General features: G+C 44.6%; 1 protein-coding gene and 1 non-coding gene across 5 annotated transcripts in view; both read left to right on the top strand.

Annotated features, from left to right (window-relative positions):
• Positions 1-672: 672 nt before the first annotated feature.
• The window catches only part of AFF2 (ALF transcription elongation factor 2), a 388,341-nt gene continuing 367,819 nt past the window's right edge, over positions 673-21,194 (top strand). For all 4 annotated transcript variants that reach the window (XM_053374951.1, XM_053374950.1, XM_053374952.1 and 1 more), the window contains exon 1: positions 673-1,054. In XM_053374951.1, coding sequence (XP_053230926.1) covers positions 1,008-1,054 — 47 coding nt within the window. In that variant the 5' untranslated portion in view covers positions 673-1,007. The remainder of the gene's footprint in view (positions 1,055-21,194) is intronic.
• TRNAA-UGC (transfer RNA alanine (anticodon UGC)) lies at positions 7,927-8,001 on the top strand. The gene has a single exon. It is a non-coding gene; the product is annotated as a tRNA-Ala (tRNA).

Below are 21,194 nucleotides of genomic sequence, written 5' to 3'. Positions count from 1 at the left end.
CAAAGTCACCCAGTGAGCTTCATGGCTGAGTGGTCTCCCAGGTCCTAGGCTGACACCAAAACCATTACTCCACCCCTTGTGATGTGGGATTGCTGATGCTGCAGTTTTAGATAACAATGAAGTTATTTGAATGCTGAAAATATTAACATCAATATTCAAACATATTTTTAATTGTACTCCTAGAGGCCATGGGCATAGCCAAGGGGGGCAGTTGCCCCCCAAACCAATACAAATCCGAGGTTCTGCACCCCCTAACAAAAGCCTCCCCCCCCTCTGTGAACAATCCTGGCTATACCCATGCTAGTGGTGCCACAATAAAACTGCTAGCACATTTCCAAAGTTAAGTAGGGTCCAGTATGGTTTCAAATCCCTACATTGCAAGGGGTTGGACTAGATGACTCTAAGCGTCCCTTCCAACTTTACATTGATATTCTTATTCTAGTATTGCATGCACATAGAGCAACCCACAATGACACCCGTTTGGAAGCGACCAGAACCCCCTTCTCTCGTCCGTAGCACATGTGAACTCTGCTCCAGCTGCGAATTGGCGGGCGGGGAGGGATGCTAATACAACGCGTCTCCGAGTCGTGGTTCTTGCCGCTCGCTCCACCCCTTGTGGTGGGTGTTGATATTGCTGCCGCCGCCGCTATTTCTGCCTCTCTCAGCCAGCCAGCCAGCGAGTCAGTCAGTCAGGCTGCTGCTGGCTGTGGCGGCGGCAGCAGCAGCAGCAGCAGCCACAGCTGAAGCCAGCAGAAGCGAGCGGAAGGAGCTGAGAGCAGCAGCAGAGCTGCCTTCCTCCTCCTCCTCCCTCCGGCCGGAGAGACCATCGCCAGCCCCGGCTTGTCCCCCAAGCGCGGCGAAAGGGAGAAAGCCCAGCTCGCCCTCCAGATGCGCTGCTAAGCCTGCCCTGCCCCGGTGACTTCTCCTAGCCGGGCTGGGGGAAGGCGGACCCGGGGAGGGGGGGCAGCCAGCGCTCGGAGTCTCTCCTGCCTCCCTTCGCAACCGCTATGGATCTATTCGACTTTTTCAGGGACTGGGACTTGGACCAGCAGTGGTAGGTTTGATTTCCCACCCCGCTCTTGAATTTCATCACCCTATTGCGATGCCTTCGGGTTGTTATTGTTATTGTTATTATTAGCATCATTAATAGTGCAGCTCAGAAACCTTTTGTTGCATCTTCCTCTCCCCTCCTTCTCAGTGTCTTGTCTTTAATAATAATATCGAGAGCCATGCACCCGTGGTGGTTTTTGTCCGGAGGTGCGTGATGCGCGTCGCATGCCCTGTTTTTCGGAGGATGCTCAACTTGGAAGTGGTCCATTTGCAAAACAGGCAGCATCTATGGAAGAAGTCGGCATAGCCTCGCTTCCTTTGAACCCGCTCTAGCATCCCGTTATTTGAACCCCCTCTTTGAACCTATTCCCAACTCAATCCGATCCCCTGGGGGTGGTGTGGTGTTTGGGGGGTGGGCGTGGGGGTGTTGTTCACGCATCTTTCATTTTCCATGTTTCAAAATAGGACCTATGCTTTCTTGAACCTGTGGGATAAGTTGCAAGGGTGTGTGTGTGTGTCGGCTACCAAACCAAAAGCAACAAAAAACAAGGGGGGTTATCCAACCAGCAACACTCCCCCACACTGTTCATACATTGTCTTCATTGTGGCATTCTCAAACGTGCAGTTTAGTGGTATCAGTTGCAAGATTTCTGTCTCTCTCGTTTCCAAAACTGCCTGTGATTGTCCCTCCTCCTACCCCCTCTACTGATCCAGAACTGAAGTGATAGGGTCCCCCCCCCTTCCTAGTCACTGTCAGATCTCTTATTGTTTTAACTTATAAGCTTTGGAAATATCTTGACCATTGCCATGTTTTTCTCGAATTTCAGATATGTTGTGATTTGCAAAGAAGAAGGGAGTTGTGTGTGTTGGTTGTTTTTATTGTGAACTTGCTGCAAAAAAATAAATCAAGCTTGGCATCTTTAAAAAAGAGAAGAAAAATTGGGGTGTTGATACTGGGAGAGCAGAAGTAGTGCAGAAGTTTGATTTGATTCTGTATTTAACTTGGAAAACAGAGATGCTTTGTTGCCCATAAATATTTAAATATGATTTGCCAATGTCTGGACTGGTTCTGTGTTTCACTCTGCCAAGCTAACAAGTTGCAATTTGTGCTTTCGCTCTAAAATTTAAAATAATAATGAGCAATCGGATTGTGGCCATTTGAGGTAGGCTGTAATTTACTAACCAGGCAAGCAAAGTAAGTAAATGAATAAATTTGCATTTTGCATGCCTGATTGGCAAAAATCTTGGCGACATAGGTAATATTATGATGTGTTTTGCTGAGAGAAGGGCAGAATCATTTTAATTTGCTGGCATTTTAAGTAAATAATTGCTGAAAATACTAATAATAAAACATATAGATTTTATATCAAGCTAATCAGTGACACTTTGTCAAACATACTGTAATTGCCCAGCTTGAAAACCCTGAAACACTGTCATGTTTTCATTTATTTTATTTTTATAGCGGTTGAGAATCAGTCCTTGGGACCATAAATTACTTGGTATCAGTTTTAATCAGCAAACCAGCATTGTGGATCTTGTGAAGTGTTTTATCAGCTCTGTGTAAACCATCACATTATGTCACTTAATAACCTTGCCGTTGTTACTTAAAAGTAATAATCACAATAAAATTAGTGCTCAATTAAATATGCTGCTTCACAGTATCTTTACCCTGCCAAACTAATTTATTTTTGCAGACAGCTGATAACCACTGTATTGCTACTCAAACAGTATTTGCATACAATTTGCCTAATTTATGGTGTGGGTAACATCATTAATTTAATGGAAGCCGTTACAACTGAGCATGGAGGTGTCGTTTGGAAAAGGAAGCATGTTGCGGTGTTTGTAGAGTCCAACACTGGCTGGGATCAGGATGGTGAATGTTGAAATGATGTGTCTGAGAAAGAAGGAAACTGTTAACATGTGTTTTTGTTGTTGAGGTTTTGGTGGGGGTGGAGTGGGGGTGGACAAGTGTTACAATATTTCCTCCTCATTCCTGATCACCATTAACTTCCTTTATCAAAGTATTGCCGTTTTGATTTTTTTAAAGGCATCTAATGCTTTTGGCTGCAGGGGCTCTTTCGAGAGTTCGTCTCTTCTGATCTCATATGTGTCTCAGCATGGAGTATCTCCATAAATTCTTCGTCTTGTGTGCCATAATAGACAAATGCATCAATTCGGTGGGCTTGGGTCTGCATGGTGTTGTGTACATGCACTCACTGGGGGTCTCTGTGAATTTGTGTTGATGTTCACCAAACTATTTTCTTCTGGTGAGAAGAATTTGCCAGCATAGGCACTCACTGAATGACCCCCTCCCCAAACAAGCCATAGTCGTCTATAATTTAATGGTTACTGCTACACATTTAATTTTTTTACTTTTGTTCACCCTGTGCACCAGGCTTGTGCCTCTGCCTTGTTTACTGCTAATTAGCTAGTTACGGAATGAGTGCGTTTGCTCCTCAAAGTTGGAAGAAACTGTACATTAAAAACAATCCTGCTTTTTAAAAAAACAAAAACAAAATTGAAACCTGGGTGCAATAGGCAACCCACTCAGAGCTTTTTAGCAATTTGCCCCCCTGATTTCAGCGTCACTTACTCCCAAGCAAGTGCATAAGACCGGGGCTGGAATTGACCGGTGCAAACAATTCTGATGTATGTTGGCTGCTAACTGTTGTTCATTTACATCTAAGTAGCCTTAAATTCTATCTTTAAGGAACAACAAAAGATAATTTGCCAGAGATGAGCACACAGCAGCAGCCAATCTCTCCCTTAACCTGAAAGAAGAAGGGTTTGTAACCCTGGGATAAAAATATGCAGTGAATTACCGCAATATGTACATCTTATTCCACACAGTCAATGTGCAAGGACACAACTACATTAAGGAAATGGGATTGTAAATCCAGATACTTATACAAAACTAGTGTAAGCATAAGATTTAATGGAAATTTATATTGTAACCTGCTTGGGGCAGAGAGCTAGTTTGAGGTTTGGTTTTCTCTTGATGACGCTATATAAATATAATAATTAAGTTGGGAATGGAAGACCAAAAGCTATATGATAGGTTTGGGGTTGAGTCTGTATCAGAGAACTCCACATGTGTTTCATAGTACATCTTGCAAATGAACCCCAAAGTAAAATTGTACCTGTCTATTTATTTATTCATTACATGTCCCCCCCCCTCACCTAAGGAACTTGGATTGGAATTTATGTAGACCCCCAGTTTTATCTCCACTACCTCTCGGTATATTAAGCTAAAATACAGCAAATGGTCCAAGCCCATCCAAGGCAAATTGTGGCTATCTGGCAATCTGAAGGCAGGTTTCTCTCCATGCAAAATTAAAACTCTGCCCACTACTGGCTCTCTTAGAAAATGACACATGTTAACAGACATAAGGCTCTGGATCAATCTAATTACCTTGGCTACATTCATATCGCAGTTTATTTCATTTCCCTGATGTTTTCCTAACTGTTAATTTCCAGATTATATTTGAGTTTCCACATGACATAGACGGCACTTCTGGATATCTAGTGGCATAAAAAAATGGAAGTTTAGTGGTAATTTCGCTAGCATTCTAATCAGGAAAACCAGCACAATTTCCCCCATGTCTGAGTGCACCTTTCATCACCTTGTTTATGGAGGTGTGGAGGCTCAGAAAGAAACCTGGGCAACATGGAGTGACAGTGCTCTCCTCAAGCCAATTTTGTTTTTTGATATTCCCTGGTCCTTTATGAGGAATGTGGAACCCGTTAATGTTGGACTCGGAACTCCCATCAGCCCTGGCCAACATGACCCTTGATCTGGGATGATAGGAGCTGGAGTCCAGCAACACCTGGAGGGTCACAGGATTGTCCCTCTTGTCTCCACTGTGCCCATGGGACTTTACAGCACTAAGCAAAGTAACGCAGATTCCTAAGGTACATAGAAAATTATATTTAAAGATGGTTGGAGGTTAGGAAGGCCCAGGGGTCGGTAATTAGGAACTCCACAATATGGATGGGCTTTGATGGGGCTGTTGCAGGAAGAGAGAGTGTTGGCACTAGGTGTGTTCAGGAAACAAATAACAACAATAACAACAACACCACCATCATCACCACTCTGGGCAGCTTCCAGCACATATAAAAACAGTAATAATAAATAAGGACAAAGGAAGAGAACTGTCAGAGTCTGAAGTGCTGTGGTTGATCATGAGGTGGGAAGTCCTGGGTTCGAAATGCAGCATGCCCATCAGGTAACTTTAGCCAAGCCATAATGTACCAGCCATGCCTCAGCATCAATAGTATATTAGACTGAAATGTGTAGGAACACAGAAGGCTTCTACAGAGTCAGGCCGTTGGAGCATCTAGTTCAGTATTGTCCACACTGAATGGCATTGGCTATCCAGGGTTTCATGCAGGGGGCATTACCAGGCCTACGTGGAGAGATGCTGCGGATTGATCATGAGACCTTCTTACCTGGAAATCAGGTGCTCTGCCACTGATCTAAACTAGTCATTCTCAACTTGTAGGCATCACTGAGCCAATGTCTATTTGGCTTTTGTGTTGCAGCAGAATCCTAGGTACAGAAAAAAGTTCTATTATGTTTGATGGTCTGGCGTATTGCTGCTAACAAGCAGTCTTGAGTTATCAGCCTTCTGCTGCAGGGCCCAGATACTCTTTCCTTCCCACTTTTTCAAAAAGAAAAAGAAAATCTTTGCTTACAGGGCATGTGGGGAAACTGACAAGCACAGCCGTGGTGAAACCCCAGACACCCTACACCTTAATTTCCCCCAAGGCACCTGTACCTGTAAATTAGTTCAATTTACTTCCGTGCAAATACCTGTGATGTTGCAGCACCCCTTTAACTGCTTAGCAATGCCCTTGTTGCTCCCAGGTAAGACTTGGTAGGCAGTATGGCACAATGGTGACTCCTGTAGTACTATTAATGAATCAAAGCACACCTTCAAAAAAAGGAAAGATAATGCTTCAGAGGGTTTTGTTTGTTTGTTTGTTTACCTCATAAAAAAGAGAGGTTGATTTACACCAGACATCAACAGTAATCCAATTGCATCAAACGGGGAAGAAAACTGGACCTTTATTCAAGAAGCTTAAACTCACTAAACTGTAACATAAATAGAAAGGTCAGAAGTTGCCCTGTAGCTGGTGGAGCTGAGAATGGACCATCTGTAGGTCAGGTCTCCTTCACTCCCCATATCCCCCCCCCCCAATGTCTGTCTCCTAAACCAAGCCACCTGCTCCTCACCAGGGCATTCCGTCAATCCTACTTCCTTAACTGGGAGTGGAGAACCCTGCTTGCTTGCCAGACAAAGGTGAACTGTTTTTGGTCTCTACCTCAACACATTTGTGAGTGCCCCTCTCTTCTTCCCACCTCCCTATCTCCAATACGCTGCCCTGGGATGCCTTCTCAGTTACTGAGCTTTACTGCCCTGAGGCCTCAAATCACTTATTAAATAACTGTTTCCCTCTGAACACCGGGATGGTTCAATGTTGCCTAATGGGTACGTGTGAAATGCAGTAGATAGATTCCCCCCCTTTTTTTTCACGGTAGGAGTTGGAGGAAATTGAAATACTGAATGGAATACTCATTAAGAAAAGAAATCCCATCTCTTTCCCCTTCTGTTCTCTTTTTGGAAGTTAAAGTGTGTTTATTTAGGGAATTTGTATTAGGCACATCCCCAAAGTAATTATTTAGGATCATTTTCAGTTTCCCCACTCCCAAACATAAAGGAATTACTCACCATGCTCCTTGCATGTGGTTGAAGGATTAGGATCTGTCAGAATGAGCAGCTGAGTCTAGGAGGAAATAAAATACAGTCCGGTTTGAGGCTTGGGAGGGTGGAATAAGCCCCGCAATTGATTATGCCGTAACGAACTAAATTTTTCCTGGGCTTCCATGAGATTGCAAAGAATGTTAAACCAGAGTGGATCCTGGTGTTTGCAAAACACACAGCCTTGTATGCCACTGATGAGTCGAAATGATGAAGTAAGTGTGATGGAGGGGTGGGTTGTTTTGCTAATGAGTAACCTAAGAATGTTGCGGGGTTTTTTTTAAAAAAACAGAGAAATCAAGAATGGACTAAAACAAAAGAGTGAACTTTCAAGTGAAAAGAAAAGAATCCAGAATTTTTGGACAGCTTTATGTAAATGTTGGTTGTACTGTACATTAATAATAATAATAATAATAATAATAATAATTAATTTATTATTTGTTCCCCGCCCATCTGGCTGGGTTTCCCCAGCCACTCTGGGCGGCTTCCATAGAAACCAAAAATATACTAAAATATCACACATTAAAAACTTCCCTGAACAGGGCTGCCTTAAGATGTCTTCTTAATGTCAGGTAGTTATTTATCGCTTTGACATCTGATGGGAGGGCGTTCCACAGGGCGGGTGCCACTACTGAGAAGGCCCTCTGCCTGGTTCTCTGTAGCTTTGCTTCTCGCAATGAGGGAACCGCCCCATATAAGCCCCATGTAAATCAGATGGAGGTGGGTATGTGCAGTTTGAGTGTGAGATTGCAGGGGAGAGCCTCAAATGCCCTCAGACTTAAGCTCAGGCACTGCATGCAGAAAGTTGGGAGTTCAACAACATCTGAAGTACTACAGGTTCCCCATCCCTGTGCTGAATTATGTGTGTTATTGTTTGTTTTTCAAAAAGTACCAGATTTATTATCTCATTTAGATAATAAATTGAAAGCACTTAGGAATGTCCCTCCTTCCTTTCTTTTTGATTTGACATCTCACCTATTGGCTTGGTAGAACGACTTGCCCTAATCAGCATCCATGTATCAAGGGTGAAGGAACCTCAGGCCAGGAGGTTGAATATGGCCTTCTGGGACAATCCTGAGGCCACATCCCCACCCCAGGCCACATCTATCACCAGGGAGTGGCTGTAGCTCAGTGGCAGAGCATCTGCCTTGCATGTAGAAGGTCCCAGGTTCAATCCCTGGCATCTCCAGGTAGGCTGGGAGAGAACCGTCCTTGAAACCTTGGAGAGCTGTTACCAGTCAGTGTAGACAATACTGAATGAGATAGACCAGTGGTCTGACTCGGTAGAAGGCATTTACCTATGTTCCATGCTCTGTACTCACTTATCAGTATACAGATTTTCCATCAGCAACTGGAAACTCCAAACAAGTGACTGGCTAAATCAGGCATAGGCAACCTTCGGCCCTCCAGATGTTTTTGACTACAATTCCCATCATCCCTGACAACTGGTCCTGTGAGCTAGGGATCATGGGAGTTGTAAGCCAAAACATTTGGAGGGCCAAAGGTTGCCTATGTCTGGGTTAAATGATAGTATTTCCTAGGAGTTTGAAATGTTTTTCAGGTTCCCGGTCTTCTTCTCAAACACCTATTCTCCAAATATTATTACCTGATACCATCTAGAGTAACTTAACCAGCAGAAACACCCACACACCCACAGTATGTACTGGTTGCTGGAAGCATCAACATCGAAATCTTGTGTTTGATTGAGACTGTTTTGGCTATATTAAGAATGTACTCATTCCAGTGCATTGGGAATGGAGGAGGGAATTATTATTTGTGGCAGTGCGTCTTTCATGAGGTTAGTGGTGGGGGATAAATTTGATTCAGTACGTGTTTAAGGTGAACCTACATTATTTGCACTTTCTGAAACAATATGTAAGCGCAAACACAGCTGCCCTTCAGAATTTGCACTTCTCCGCGTTTTACAGTGCAAGTTCTCCAGTCAAGTGATGTGTTCAATGTAATGTAACCTATTCTACAAAGGCTAAAACTCACTTTCATTGTTTCACCCATTTGTCCTCACTACTGGAATGTGGCTCCTGAAAGGTTGTCCTGAATGGAATGTGGCCCTCAGATTGGAAAAAATCCTGGTATATTCTGTCGGATTCAGTCCGCTCAACTAAGCTTTTTCTTTTTCTTTTCTTTTTTAAAAAACAACCATCCTACTATCGTTTTCAGTTGAGTACTCTGCCCACAAAGGGAACTAAGGAATACCTAACAACTTGAAAGCTTTTACTATCCAAAGGTAGCTGGCTAATGATGCTTGGCAATTCAAAGAGTTGTTTAAATTGTTGCAGTGTCTCTTGGACATGAACTCCCTGACCCTGATTATCTACAGACTAATGGAGATATCTAGAGATAAAAGGATATCAGAAGAGGAGGGAGGGAAGAGAAAAACAAATTCCTTGTCAGCAGGGATTTGAAGTCTGCTTCGGATGACTTGTAATGATCCAGTGACCTTAAGTTGAGAAATGCCTGAAAGGTATGCTGGACAGCCAAGTGAGTAACTAGGGCTATGTTGTACCTCTGCCATTGGAGGCAATATGCTTCTGAATGCCAGATTCTGGTAATCACAGGTGGGGAGACAGCTGCTGCACTCAGGTCCTGTTTTGGGGCTTTTGATTGGCCACTGCAAGAACAGGATGGAGGAATAGAGGGGCCTTTGGGTTAATCCATCAGGTGCTTTTCATATTAACTTGCGTTACAATCTTAAGTTGAAGGAAGTCCCGCAGAGATCAGTTAAGCACATTCCCTAGTGTGCATGCTTTGTAAAGAGGAATGCCTTGCTCTACAAATTATTATTTTGGATCCTGGCCAAGCAAACATCTGAATGCTTATCTACGGCTTGTCTGAACTGCCCACTTGAATGGAATTGTTGTGTGTAGAAGCCAAGAGCCTACACATGTTCAGAAACAGGCAAAGGAAAAGATGCAGCTCTCCTCGGACTGTACCACCTCAAGAGGACCAGGCCAACAATTACCCTGGGAGGGTAGGAAACCTGTACCCCTCCAAATATTGGTAGGCTCCAGCTCCCTTCAGCCTCAAGCAGCATCAAGGTTGATGGGAGTTGCAGTCTAGCACACAAGTCTTGCACCCCTTAGATAGCATGGCCAATCGTCAGGGATTGTGGGATATGCTGGGCTTTCCTGAGCATTCCATCTTGGCCTCATGATTCTCCCTAGGCTGTGAATGGTCCTGAGCTACAGCCCTCAGCAACCATCCTTTGCATTCTCCTTGAGTGTTTTTGATTGGCTGTAAATGTGTTCTTGAACTTCGATTGTGTGCCTTGCTTATAGAGGGAGAATCGAGAGGGAAGCATGAATGTGAAGAAACTAACCAGAGGCAGCCCAGGCATTAGACAGGGTGAGGTGACTGCCTCAGGTGGCAGATGCCCTTGAGGTGACATTCCTGCAGGCACCCTGCCTGCCGTGCTGCCAAAGTTGGACAATTTCAGCACTGATTTCTGGTAAGATCTTGTGGGATATGGAAGATGTCACATGATTTTGGGTGAGCTCCTGCCCCAGATTGATGCCATCTAGCCTGAAATTGGTGGGATTGGATGTGGCAGGGTGCACGGCAGCAGCAGAGCAAGGAGGGCAGGTGGCACTGGTGGCAGGAACAGCAAGGAAAGGCAGCACTTTCTGTTTCACCTCAAGTGGCGAAACAGGATGTACCACTCCTGAAACTAATGTACTGTACAAAGGTAACATTTACAGAGATTGCTCCACCCACTTCTGCTTTTGGCTCTACCTGCCACTGGCATGTGGCCCTCAGAAGGCTTTCCAGAAGAGAATGTGGCCCTTGAGGTGAAAGCAGGTTATCCACTCCTGTGCTGGAGCTTCTGCAGAGCTTCTGCTTTTCGTGACTCTTCAACAGAAGAGGGAGGGCCGATTAACTTATTTCAGTGGGTGGGGGACTTGCAAAGCCAAAGTGAATTTTAAATGTAGATTAGGAGTAAATGTTGACAGCCAAGGCAGCATTACCTCAGCTGATTAATTTATAAGGATGCTGGTCAATGATTTTAACCAACAGCTACGTATAACGGAATCTTAATGGGATCTGTCTGTTAAGATTATACAAAGGAGAAGTGTTTGATTTATTTCATAGGGTATTTCCCCACCGCCCATCCCCTTTCTTCAAAGCTCCACTTTAACTTCATACAAATAATGCATTAGTCACACAGGATAAAATGGCATATTGAATAAAATTGTGATTTTGTCTGCCTTTCATAATCTGATTTAGTAAGGGATTAAATCTGTTTGAGTAGTTTATTCATATCATAAAAAGAGATTGTTGGCTGAATGAAATCTTTTACATCTGCCACTTTCTATCTCATTAGGAAAGACAGTAATGCAAAGCCCTTCATTTCTTTATAACGTATTCCCCATCACCACCACACATCCCCTGGCATTTCTGAGGAAAGTTATTTGTTTGTTTGTGGTCCTCTGTATATATTTGTGTGCTAGATTAAGGCCGGGTAGGATTAACCACCAAAGTTAAATACTGCTTTTGTTGTTGGAAGCAACTGGCCATGGGGCTTAAGAAAGAAGCAAGACTCAGCTATGAAATTTAGGCAAAGTATGGTGCTTTCACCCTTTGTCTTGTGGGATTCTTGTAGACTTCTGGTTGGCCAATGTGAAGTGAAAATGTTGGACTAGAAGGTCCTTAGGTCTGATCTAGTAGACAGGGCCAGCTCTATCGTGCCTCAGAGTGAGGTAGCTGCCTCAGGCTGTAGCAGATGTGGTTGCTAAGAGTAATGGCAGGATGCTGGAAGGCAGAGCTCTGTGTGACAATAGCTCTGCCTGACCTCCCCTATATTAACCTGCTACATTCAGGTGTCAGGGACTGGCAGGATGCTGACAAGTGTGCACCGGGGGTGGAGGCAGAAGCAGGGCTGGAGTGTTGACTTGGGAGAGGGGGTCAGTGATTTGTGGGGAACTGTACCAGCAAGGAGGCAAGAGTCAGAGGCAAGGGAAGCTTCAGTGTTTGAGGGTGGAGCACAGGATGGGTCTGAAAAAGACAAGGAAGATGTGGGTCAGGCAAGTGAAGGGCCAGGTGCTTCCCCACCCTCTCCTTCACCACTGCCTCCCAGAACCAGGAGGGGGTTGAAGACAGATGAGCAGAGGAAGTTTCCACACAGGTGTAGCCTCTGGCTGCATGTATGCAGCCTGCTGGGGAAAGATACATAAACTGATGGAGGGGAGTGGTCCCCTGTTGCTGCAATGCTCTGTAGAGTGCTTACCTTGGAATAGTTTCCTAGACGCTAGGCTGGTGTGCGTAGGAATCCAGAGCTGTACAAGTGACTGTAAGTGTGATCTTTGACAATAAAGCACTACCTATCTGCTGTGTGCATTCCTTTGGATGGAAAATGCCCTTGACGTCAAGTGAGGTGGAGAACTCTGTGTAGAATTGTGGTTTCTGTACATCATGGGTAGGGAACCTCATTCCTGGGGCTCCTTCTTGGTTTTCCATATGCTTCATCCCTTCTTCCCAAGCCACATCACTCACCAGTCCTGCTTTGCACCCTGAATGTTTATGTCCAGATGGAATGTGATGATGAACACAAACAATGCCTCTTCCTTGTCTGGATGGAGGATAGAGAGGCGCATGTGAATCTGTGTAGAAATTACTCTGTTGTACAAAGGTAAAATTTGCATCCATTGTTCCACCTCTTTTTGCCTGTGGTCCTGCCCATTGGTGCCAAGGAGGGAATGCAGTCCTTATGCTGCAAAAGGTTCATCTTCCCTGCTTTAAATGGGTAGAGGGGGAATTATTTTGCCCTTCTCAAAAGAAAAGAAAATGTCACGAGCTGCTCCTGCTGGAGGGGCTCTCCTTGCACACTTAATAGTCTTCATCTCTCTTTGTTCCTAAATTTCTCTGCTCTTTCAGCCTGTTGCCGACACCTCAAATTGTCCAATTTCACTGGGGTTTTTTTCTAGCATGGAACACAGAGCGTTCGTAGTAAAAACAACAGCAGCAGCAGCAACAAACCATGGCAACACCTTCCCTTATGGCTTGTTTTTCTACCTAGCTTACAAAAAATTGTTTCGTAATATTATTTATTTATGCGACCAAGAAGACCCTGCTCTGGAATGGCAAGCAATCTTATTGCATGAACATAGATGATGATTTCATAGTATTGTACAGTTGGAAGGGACACAAAGCATCATCTAATCTAACCCCCTGCAATGCAACTTTATATTCTTATTAATTAAAATTATTAGTCACTTCCCCCCCAAAAAAATTCAAAGAGAATAACGCGTACTGTAAAACTAGCATAAAACTAAAACAGAGTAAAATCAAAACCTAATTCATTTTTAGAAGGCAGGAGTAAAACACATTGGAAAGTAGTGGACTCTCCTCCCTTGGAGGTTTTTAAGCAGAGGTTCATGAATGCATTGCAGGGGGTTGGACTAGATGACCCTTGAGGTCCCTTCCAACTCTAAACTGCCATGATTCTATGACCCCACCTATTGAAGATGGCTACAGATAATTAAGTGGGACACGGGTGGCACTGTGGGTTAAACCACAGAGCCTAGGACTTGCCGAGCAGAAGGTCGGTGGTTCGAATCCCCGCGATGGGGTGAGCTCCCATTGCTCGGTCCCTGCTCCTGCCAACCTAGCAGTTCAAATGCAGGTCAAAGTGCAAGTAGATAAATAGGTACCGCTCTGGCGGGAAGGAAAACGGCGTTTCTGTGCACTGCTCTGGTTCGCCAGAAGCAGCTTAGTCATGCTGGCCACATGACCCGGAAGCTGTACGCCGGCTCCCTCAGCCAGTAAAGTGAGATGAGCGCTGCAACCCCAGAGTTGGCCACTACTGGTCCCTTTACCTTTACAGATAATTAAAGCCAAATGCCTGGCGAAAAAAGAAATCTTTCCCCCAAGTGCCTAAAGATGGCGCTCGGCAAGCGTCCCTGGGAAGAGCATTCCATAAGCAGGGAGCCTCCATTGAAAATGCCAGGTCTTGTGTTGCCACTCTCCTGACCTTCCATGGAAGGGGCAAACAGAGGGGAGCCTCACAGAGAACCACATTTGCCAAGAACATAAGGTGAGTTCAACCATGTGCTACACATGGAGACTCTATATCCATGGAGGAGGGAGAGGTAGGGATGCATGCGGAACCTCCTGCCCCACTTTCAACAAACACATTGTTCCAACATGCTCAGTCTTGACCTTTCCCTGGGTTGAGTGAAGAAGGTCTGCAGAGGGCTTCTGTTTACATCTGTCAACCCCCAGATAGCGGTGGGAAGCTCCCTGGCAGGGGTTGGGGTACATGAAGACAACAGCCTGCCCTGGTTCTTTGTCTGCTACACCTGGAATTTTGAAGTAGACTCCCCCCGTGCACAGTAGCATCTGGTGTCTATTGTGGCAGAAAGCAGAGAGCCCAAGAGTAGGTGGAGATGGAGCCAACGACAGGCAGAGCCACATGATTCTAGTTTGGGGTTCCATCTTCCTCCTTGCTGAGATCTACAGGGACAACACCGAAGATCGAAGGAGAATCTGGCATGCAGTGCCACCCCAAAGACTGACTGTAAAGAGAAAGACTGGCAGGCGAGTGCTGGCTGAGTTTAGTGGAGCAGTGCCCCATTTGCCCTAACGGAGCAGTCACCACTGCCTGTGGATGTAAATTCCATTCCATCTTTCATGAGCTATCCTCTTTGAATTTACCTAATCCTTTTAAAATGTCAGCTGAGTTAATGGTTTTCGCCACCTCTTGTGGCATTGCATTTAATGAGATAATTATATGTGTCATTTCAAGTGCCTCCCCCTCCCCACCTTTGGTGTGTCCTAGATCTGCTGATATATTCATAGGTGGAAATGGGATTGTAGCACAGTGGGAGGGGGGATCTTCCTTTCCATACCACTCTTAGGGTTCATCAGAACATAGCCACCTGTTCAGAAAAATAGGGTGGCCGGTTGCAAAAAAGGACAGGGCTTGTGTCAGCTGCAGGGGCAGAATTTCCTGTTTCGCCACTGCCACTCCCTCAACCACCTCTTCTTGCCACTGCTACCACATGCCCTGCTGCATCCACCACTGGTGGAGAAGCACCACCACCATTGGCACTGGCTGAGATCTTGCCCTAAATGGATGCAATATTGCCCAAAATCAATACTGATGGCAACAGCACTTCTCCACCTGCAGTGGAGGTGGCAGGCAGGTGGGGAGCCTGTGGGTGTGCTGCCTTGCAGCTTCTGCCGCTTGAGGCAGCAGCCTCGCCCTCCCTAATGCCTGGGCCGGCTCTGCTAAGCTGAAACCCCCTCTTAAAGTACACAAGCCCTGTCCTCTTTTAGCATCTAGCCCAGTGTATTACAAACGCCTCAGGGCTTTGCCAGCATTCACACATGCACAGCAATGCTTTTTTTTTTAAAGTCCATCTTACTGTTGTCTGATTGCTTTGTCTAATCCTGTACCCAGTGTTACAGTGGCTGCTATAAAATATGGTACAAGCATTAAATAACAGAACAACAACACACAAACAACATTCCTTTAGCTATTTTGGCTCAAGTAGCACTGCTGTTTGTGTGTGTGTTTAAACATAATTAAAAGTGCAGAGAGAGAAAAATTCCATGTTTGTGCCTCTGAGGGAAATGGTTCAGCAGTGGCTAAAACTAAGCAGAACAGACACAGTGAGAAGTTTATCAGTGCATGACCCAGAGTCCTTAAAGTGATCTGTGGTTGGCAGTTGCGCTGTAAGTCTGCTTCTTGTCTCGGTTATTGCTCTGGCTAAAGTGTCTGCGCTTAGCAATTAGAGGGTGAGTAGATCACCTAGAAAGATCAGGTGAGAGTATCTGGTGATGATAACACTAGCTCAGCAGGCAAGCTCCTTGGTGACACCATTTCTGCCATCTCTCTTAATAAAGGCAGCTAATTATGGAGAGCTTGATCAGACTGATATTATTTGCCTGAACGAAATGTGTAATTTCCAGTTAAACAAGGTAGAGTTCAGACTAATAGCCTTGGGAGATATTCATTGGCCTCCTTATGAGTGTCAACTTGTACCATTAATAGCCATCTTTATTGGATTTTGTATTTGGAAATGTTACTTAGGTTAAATGATGCCCAGCCAAGACATCTGACATACAAGTTGTATGTCCAAATAATTTGCATGCATTTTGATTAAGTAGTTTAATTACAACTTACATATATCCTCCTGTGCATTTAAAATAACGGCTCTGGAGGAAAAGAGCATGCTTTCTGGATCAGCAGAAGTAGACAGGAGAAATAGTTTTGCATGGGAACCTTGCTTTGAAATTACACATTCTGCTAGCTTATGATAGCAGATGTTTTGAACATTCTTTGTTGAAGGCTACAATCTTGAACACACTTACTCGTAGGGGGGATTCAGTATTGTGCTATAGCAATTGTTCTGTTAGCACAAGCATTTCAGCTTGCTAAATGGAATGACCCTGCTCTCCACACCCAAACAGTTCTCGCACCCACCCCTAACCAATCAGAGCAGGAGGGAGAGATGAGCAGGGGGAAAGTCCCATTGCACCAGCAGAAGTCCTTGTATGGACTACTGCAAGTGGGACTCAGTAGCTGAATCTGGCCCAGTGGAACATATTCCTGACTAAACGTGCATTGGATTGCAATGTAACTCTTGCAACAACTTTGTAAGGTAGGCTGACATTAATAACTGTACAGTATTACAATCTGGCATGGAGGATGACCCCTCATTGAGGCTGTATAGTGAGCTGATGCCTGGAGTCGGATTTGCGATGCTGAAAGTAATTGCTTGAAACATAAGGAGCCTCCAAGTGACTTACGAAATTTTAAAAGCATAAAGTGTGGCATAAAAAAGAATGCATTACAGTAAAAAACTATGCAGTAGCCCATAAAACAAACCCAATAAAACAGCAGCAGCAATGGTGTGTGTGGGGGAGTCTACCCATAGACAGAAAAAATCATTATAGTTCATAAAAAGCCTGGGAAATGAGATAAGATTTCACCTGGCGCCGGGAGGATGTTAATGAAGGCACTAGGGAGACTTCACTGGAGAGAGAGCTGTGCAAGTGGGAAGCCACAACCAACTAGTCCCCCTCCCTTATCAGGACTTCTCATCTTGCAGTCTATGCTCTTCCCCACAACAATGCACCAATTTGTTGGTACCACACCATGGTGGGACTGAGGCTGATTTAATGGAGCTCATAGCTCAGTTGGTGAATTCAGACTTGAGGTGACCTGTAACTGACTTGGTGCAGATTTCACTTGCTCGTTGTGCTGATGGTGGAAGACCTCTTGGGTTTTGATCCAGTTCCTTTCCTTTTCTGGGATGTGGACGCAGCGCATCCTGACACTCATTTGAGGCTTGTAAAGAAAATGAAGGAAGGACAAAAATAGCCATGCCTTTAATGGCACTCGTGGCCCCCTGACCACCTGTCCCAGGGGAAAGAGGAAGCCAGAGTGGTTTAAAACAGAAGTGAAACTTTTAGCTGCTCTTTGGCGTCAAGAGTGCAGACCACAGGTGCTAAAAGCTTGGGCAGTGACAGCCATGATATGAAAAGAGATTTTTTGCAATGGGTCCCTTAGTTGTGGGATGAGTTGGCCTTCCTCAGTGCTGTGAAAAGGCAGACATGCAGATCACTAACTCAGTTTAATGCCTCTTTATCTCCTTTCATATCTTTAAAAGTGCTCTGCGAATGTTCATTTAGTGCTGTGCCGCTGAGCAACATTCAGTGCTTAAAGTTCATTCCAAATTTGACGGGCTGGAGGCAGGAGGCAAAAGCCAGCTCCCCTCTGAATCAGCATTCTAGGAAATCTGAAATGTCCGCCATCAACATTGCCTCGAGTATCACCTCACATATCAATGAATTGGCCCCCCACTCCATTTTGTGCCATATGGGGCTGAGAAATGGGGCATGATGTTCATTATTCATGCTAGTATTTTTAAAAGCAAAGCGAAACAAAACATTGTTAAATAGCAAAAGTGTTCAAGGGATTTAAGGGGAGGTGGGGTTTCTTGGTGACATCACAGAAGGCTAGCCAATTAGCGGGATGCAGGGCGGCACCTCTGCTCTAGGCTTGCAGAGCTGTGTGTCTCCTGACTTGACCCTGACTCTCTAGAGAGAAAGTACACTTGTGTTGAATGTAATGTGGGTGCTTACAAAGTGCCTTTCCTTATGTCTGCCTTTATCATTATTGCTTCTAAAGAAATGTGAAGTGTGCAATGGTGGCTGCAGGAATAAGGCAAAACCTATTTCCTTAGATTCCTTTCCCCCTCTCCCTCCCCCCCTCCCCTTACTGGGGAGCACCAATTAGAATATATATTTTTGTTTCCAAATTAGTTTTTGTGTTTTATGCGAAGCAGTTATTTTCTGGAGATACAATCATGTATTAAGCTCACTAAGTTTCACACACATACACAGAAGTTTTCAGGGAAATTGCAAGAACTCTTTGCTTGGAAAAAAGAGCTTTAGGGCTTTCTCTCTTTTATTCCCCCTCGTTTCTGTGTTCACTAATGTACTGTTTGTTCTAGAGTCACAGCGAGTGGGAGTTAAAGCTTATAAACGCACCGTTTGGCTCTTTAAAAAGGCATTTAGTGTACAATTACGGCTGTTTACTTTCTGTAATTGTTGTGTTTCGAGGTTTTAGCAGGGCTTAGAAAGATGGGTATCTACAATCTTGGAGGGCTGCTTCCCTTTTTAACAAAAAAAAAGAAGGAGAAATATAATTATAGCTTATTGAGACAGATATACAGATAATGCAATGTTTTGTATGCTTTTCACACATGGCTATGATACTGCTTTGCATGGTTTATAATTCCAGCTGGATTGAAGGAGACTGAGGTGCTCTTTCTACATTGCAGTTTTGGTGTGGAAGCTGCTTTTCTGTGACTCCAGCCAGTGGTATTGGCACAATATTCAAAAACCCTGTGGCACATCCTGCACCAGCCGTAGCTCAGTGGTAGAACACATGCGTTGCATGCAAGAGGTCCCAGGTTCAGTCCCCTGTCGCATCTCCAGGTAAGGCTTGGAGAGGCCTATGCCTGGAACCTGGAAGAACTGCTGCCAGTCAGTGTTGACAATACTGAACTAGGTGGACCAATAGACTTCCTATGCCATATGCCCATGAGTCCTTCTCTAGCAAATATTGCCTGGTCAGGATAGGGAGTGAGAATTGAGTGGCAAGGACCTAGCCCATTGCCTTTCCTCACACTTTCACTTCCTCTTTGTTTCTTCACACCCTTCCACCCACGACAAGGTGTATCACCCCCCCCCCAAAAAAAAGAGAGAACAGAAGCATAAAGATATGGTGGGGGAAAACCTCCTCCCTGCATGTGCTAACTTTTGGACCCAAATTTAGAAGTAACCACTAAAATGGAAAGAGAAATGCATTTCACCATACTGGGGTAAGACTGAGCAGGAGACCTGTGTGACTGCTCCATCTGCTATCCAGGTGCCGAGTTCAAGGCTTCTGCCCTTTCTTGTTAAGAGTTATTTATCTTTTAACCTGAAGGCCTGCAAAGGGATGATTCCTTCAAACAGAGGGCTGTCCTTGATGAAGTAGGATGCACGGCCATCAGATTCACATATCTGTCCATTACTAGCACACGTGGAACATGTCAGCAGCACACAACATTTACAGGCAAGATGGATCAAGATTCTTTTTGAACTATGCTTTGAGGACTGTTGTGTTTCTGGTAGTGTTTTATGAATATGAATGTGGGTACTTTTTTTTTTATCAGCCGTGCCATGCTCTACCTGTGGCTGGCTGGGGGGGTAGGTTTGCCCTATGTCCGGAATTTCCTGGACGTATCCGGAATACTGCAGTCGACAGCAGTGTCTGGGCGGAAATTGGTAAAAAAACAACAACTTTGGGCAGGTTTTTTTTAAAAAAACAATCACTGTTTGAAATAACCCTAACAAAGGAGTTTGAAGTATTCTAATTATTTGCTTTACGTTGGGAATTATTTGCAGATAACGTTAGGAATTGTTTCACATTCTATACATGTATCTTTGATACAGGCTGGGATAGGTTTCATTTGTTTAGAACAGATTAAGCCAATCTGTAGAGAGAAAAGCATCTCTCCACTGAAGAGTGAAGTCTGAGTGTTCAGCCAGCAATGTTAGGGTTCCCCCCTCCCACCTCTAAAGCCTTTGAGAGTTGTTTCTCAGTCTAGTGTAAACAATTTATTGTTGAAGTCCTGGAATATTTGCATTTTAATTAAAGACAATTTTAATTAAACACCAAAACTTTAATAGGAAAAGTAGACTTTAAGCCTGCGGTTGCACTCACATACCAAGGAGGCCAATTCTGAGGGGACCCCTGCATTGTACATAAATCTAGCTTGTGTGTAATTTATGCCAAGGCGGAAAAGGATATGCCTCTTCCTGAAAGAAACAATCGCTCTTCCAAATAATAATAATAAAATCTGCTCTAGAAACAAGCTAGTTGGAGAAAGGGATGGGGAGTTTAGAAAGGGAAGGCAGCTAGAAGAAATACGCCCCAATTTTCAATACAGTGGTACCTTGGGTTAAGTACTTAATTCGTTCCAGAGGTCCGTACTTAACCTGAAACTGTTCTTAACCTGAAGCACCACTTGAGCCGATGGGGCCTCTTGCTGCTGCTGCGCTGCCGGAGCACGATTTCTGCTCTCATCCTGAAGCAAAGTTCTTAACCTGAAGCACTATTTCTGGGTTAGTGGAGTCTGTAACCTGAAGCGTATGTAACCTGAGGTACCACTGTAATAAGAAAAGTACCAACACAATCTTCTGTCAAAATTTTAGAGCTCTTCCGAATATTGGTCAACACCTATTGATAGCACATTATTTATTTCGCTTGCTTCTTCTATGGAGCCCAAGGTGGTGGTTCTCCCTCTCTATGTCTTCTCCTCACAACAACCCTGTGAGGTAGGCTAGACTAAGACATAGCGGCAGGCTCAAGGTCACCCCAGCGAGCCTGGCACCTTCTGCATGGAAAGCAGATGCTCTGCCCCTGAGCTACTGCCCTTCCCAAGTCATGCACAAGGCACTCAGTTAGCTGATTTCACCTACTCCATTGAAATGTATGGCTCATGCAGGGCCAGACACTGCTCTCTTAACACATCACTACATCATATTTGGGGCTGCTACATGGACAGGGTTTCTCTCTACATCAGAAGTGAGAATCCTGCAGGCCTCTGGATTTTGTTGGACTACAACTCCTTTCATTCCTCTCCACTGACCATGCTGGCTGGGACTGATGGGATTTGGAGTCCAGCAACATCTGGCAGCTACCCCTGTTCTACCCTGCCTGCAGCCTGTAAACATTGGCTGGTTCTACACTGATCTAAATAAAAAAAAGCTAAGGGGAAAAAACGTTATATAGCTCTTAATGCAATTTTCCATTGACTGCTGTACAGCGCCCCCTGGTGTCACATTTCTATAACACATTTATAACGT

The sequence above is a fragment of the Podarcis raffonei genome, chromosome Z, assembly GCF_027172205.1.
Source record: "Podarcis raffonei isolate rPodRaf1 chromosome Z, rPodRaf1.pri, whole genome shotgun sequence".
In the NCBI taxonomy this organism is placed as follows: domain Eukaryota; kingdom Metazoa; phylum Chordata; class Lepidosauria; order Squamata; family Lacertidae; genus Podarcis; species Podarcis raffonei.
Note: the sequence above shows the minus strand (reverse complement) of the source record. Positions and strands in the feature narration are given on the sequence as shown.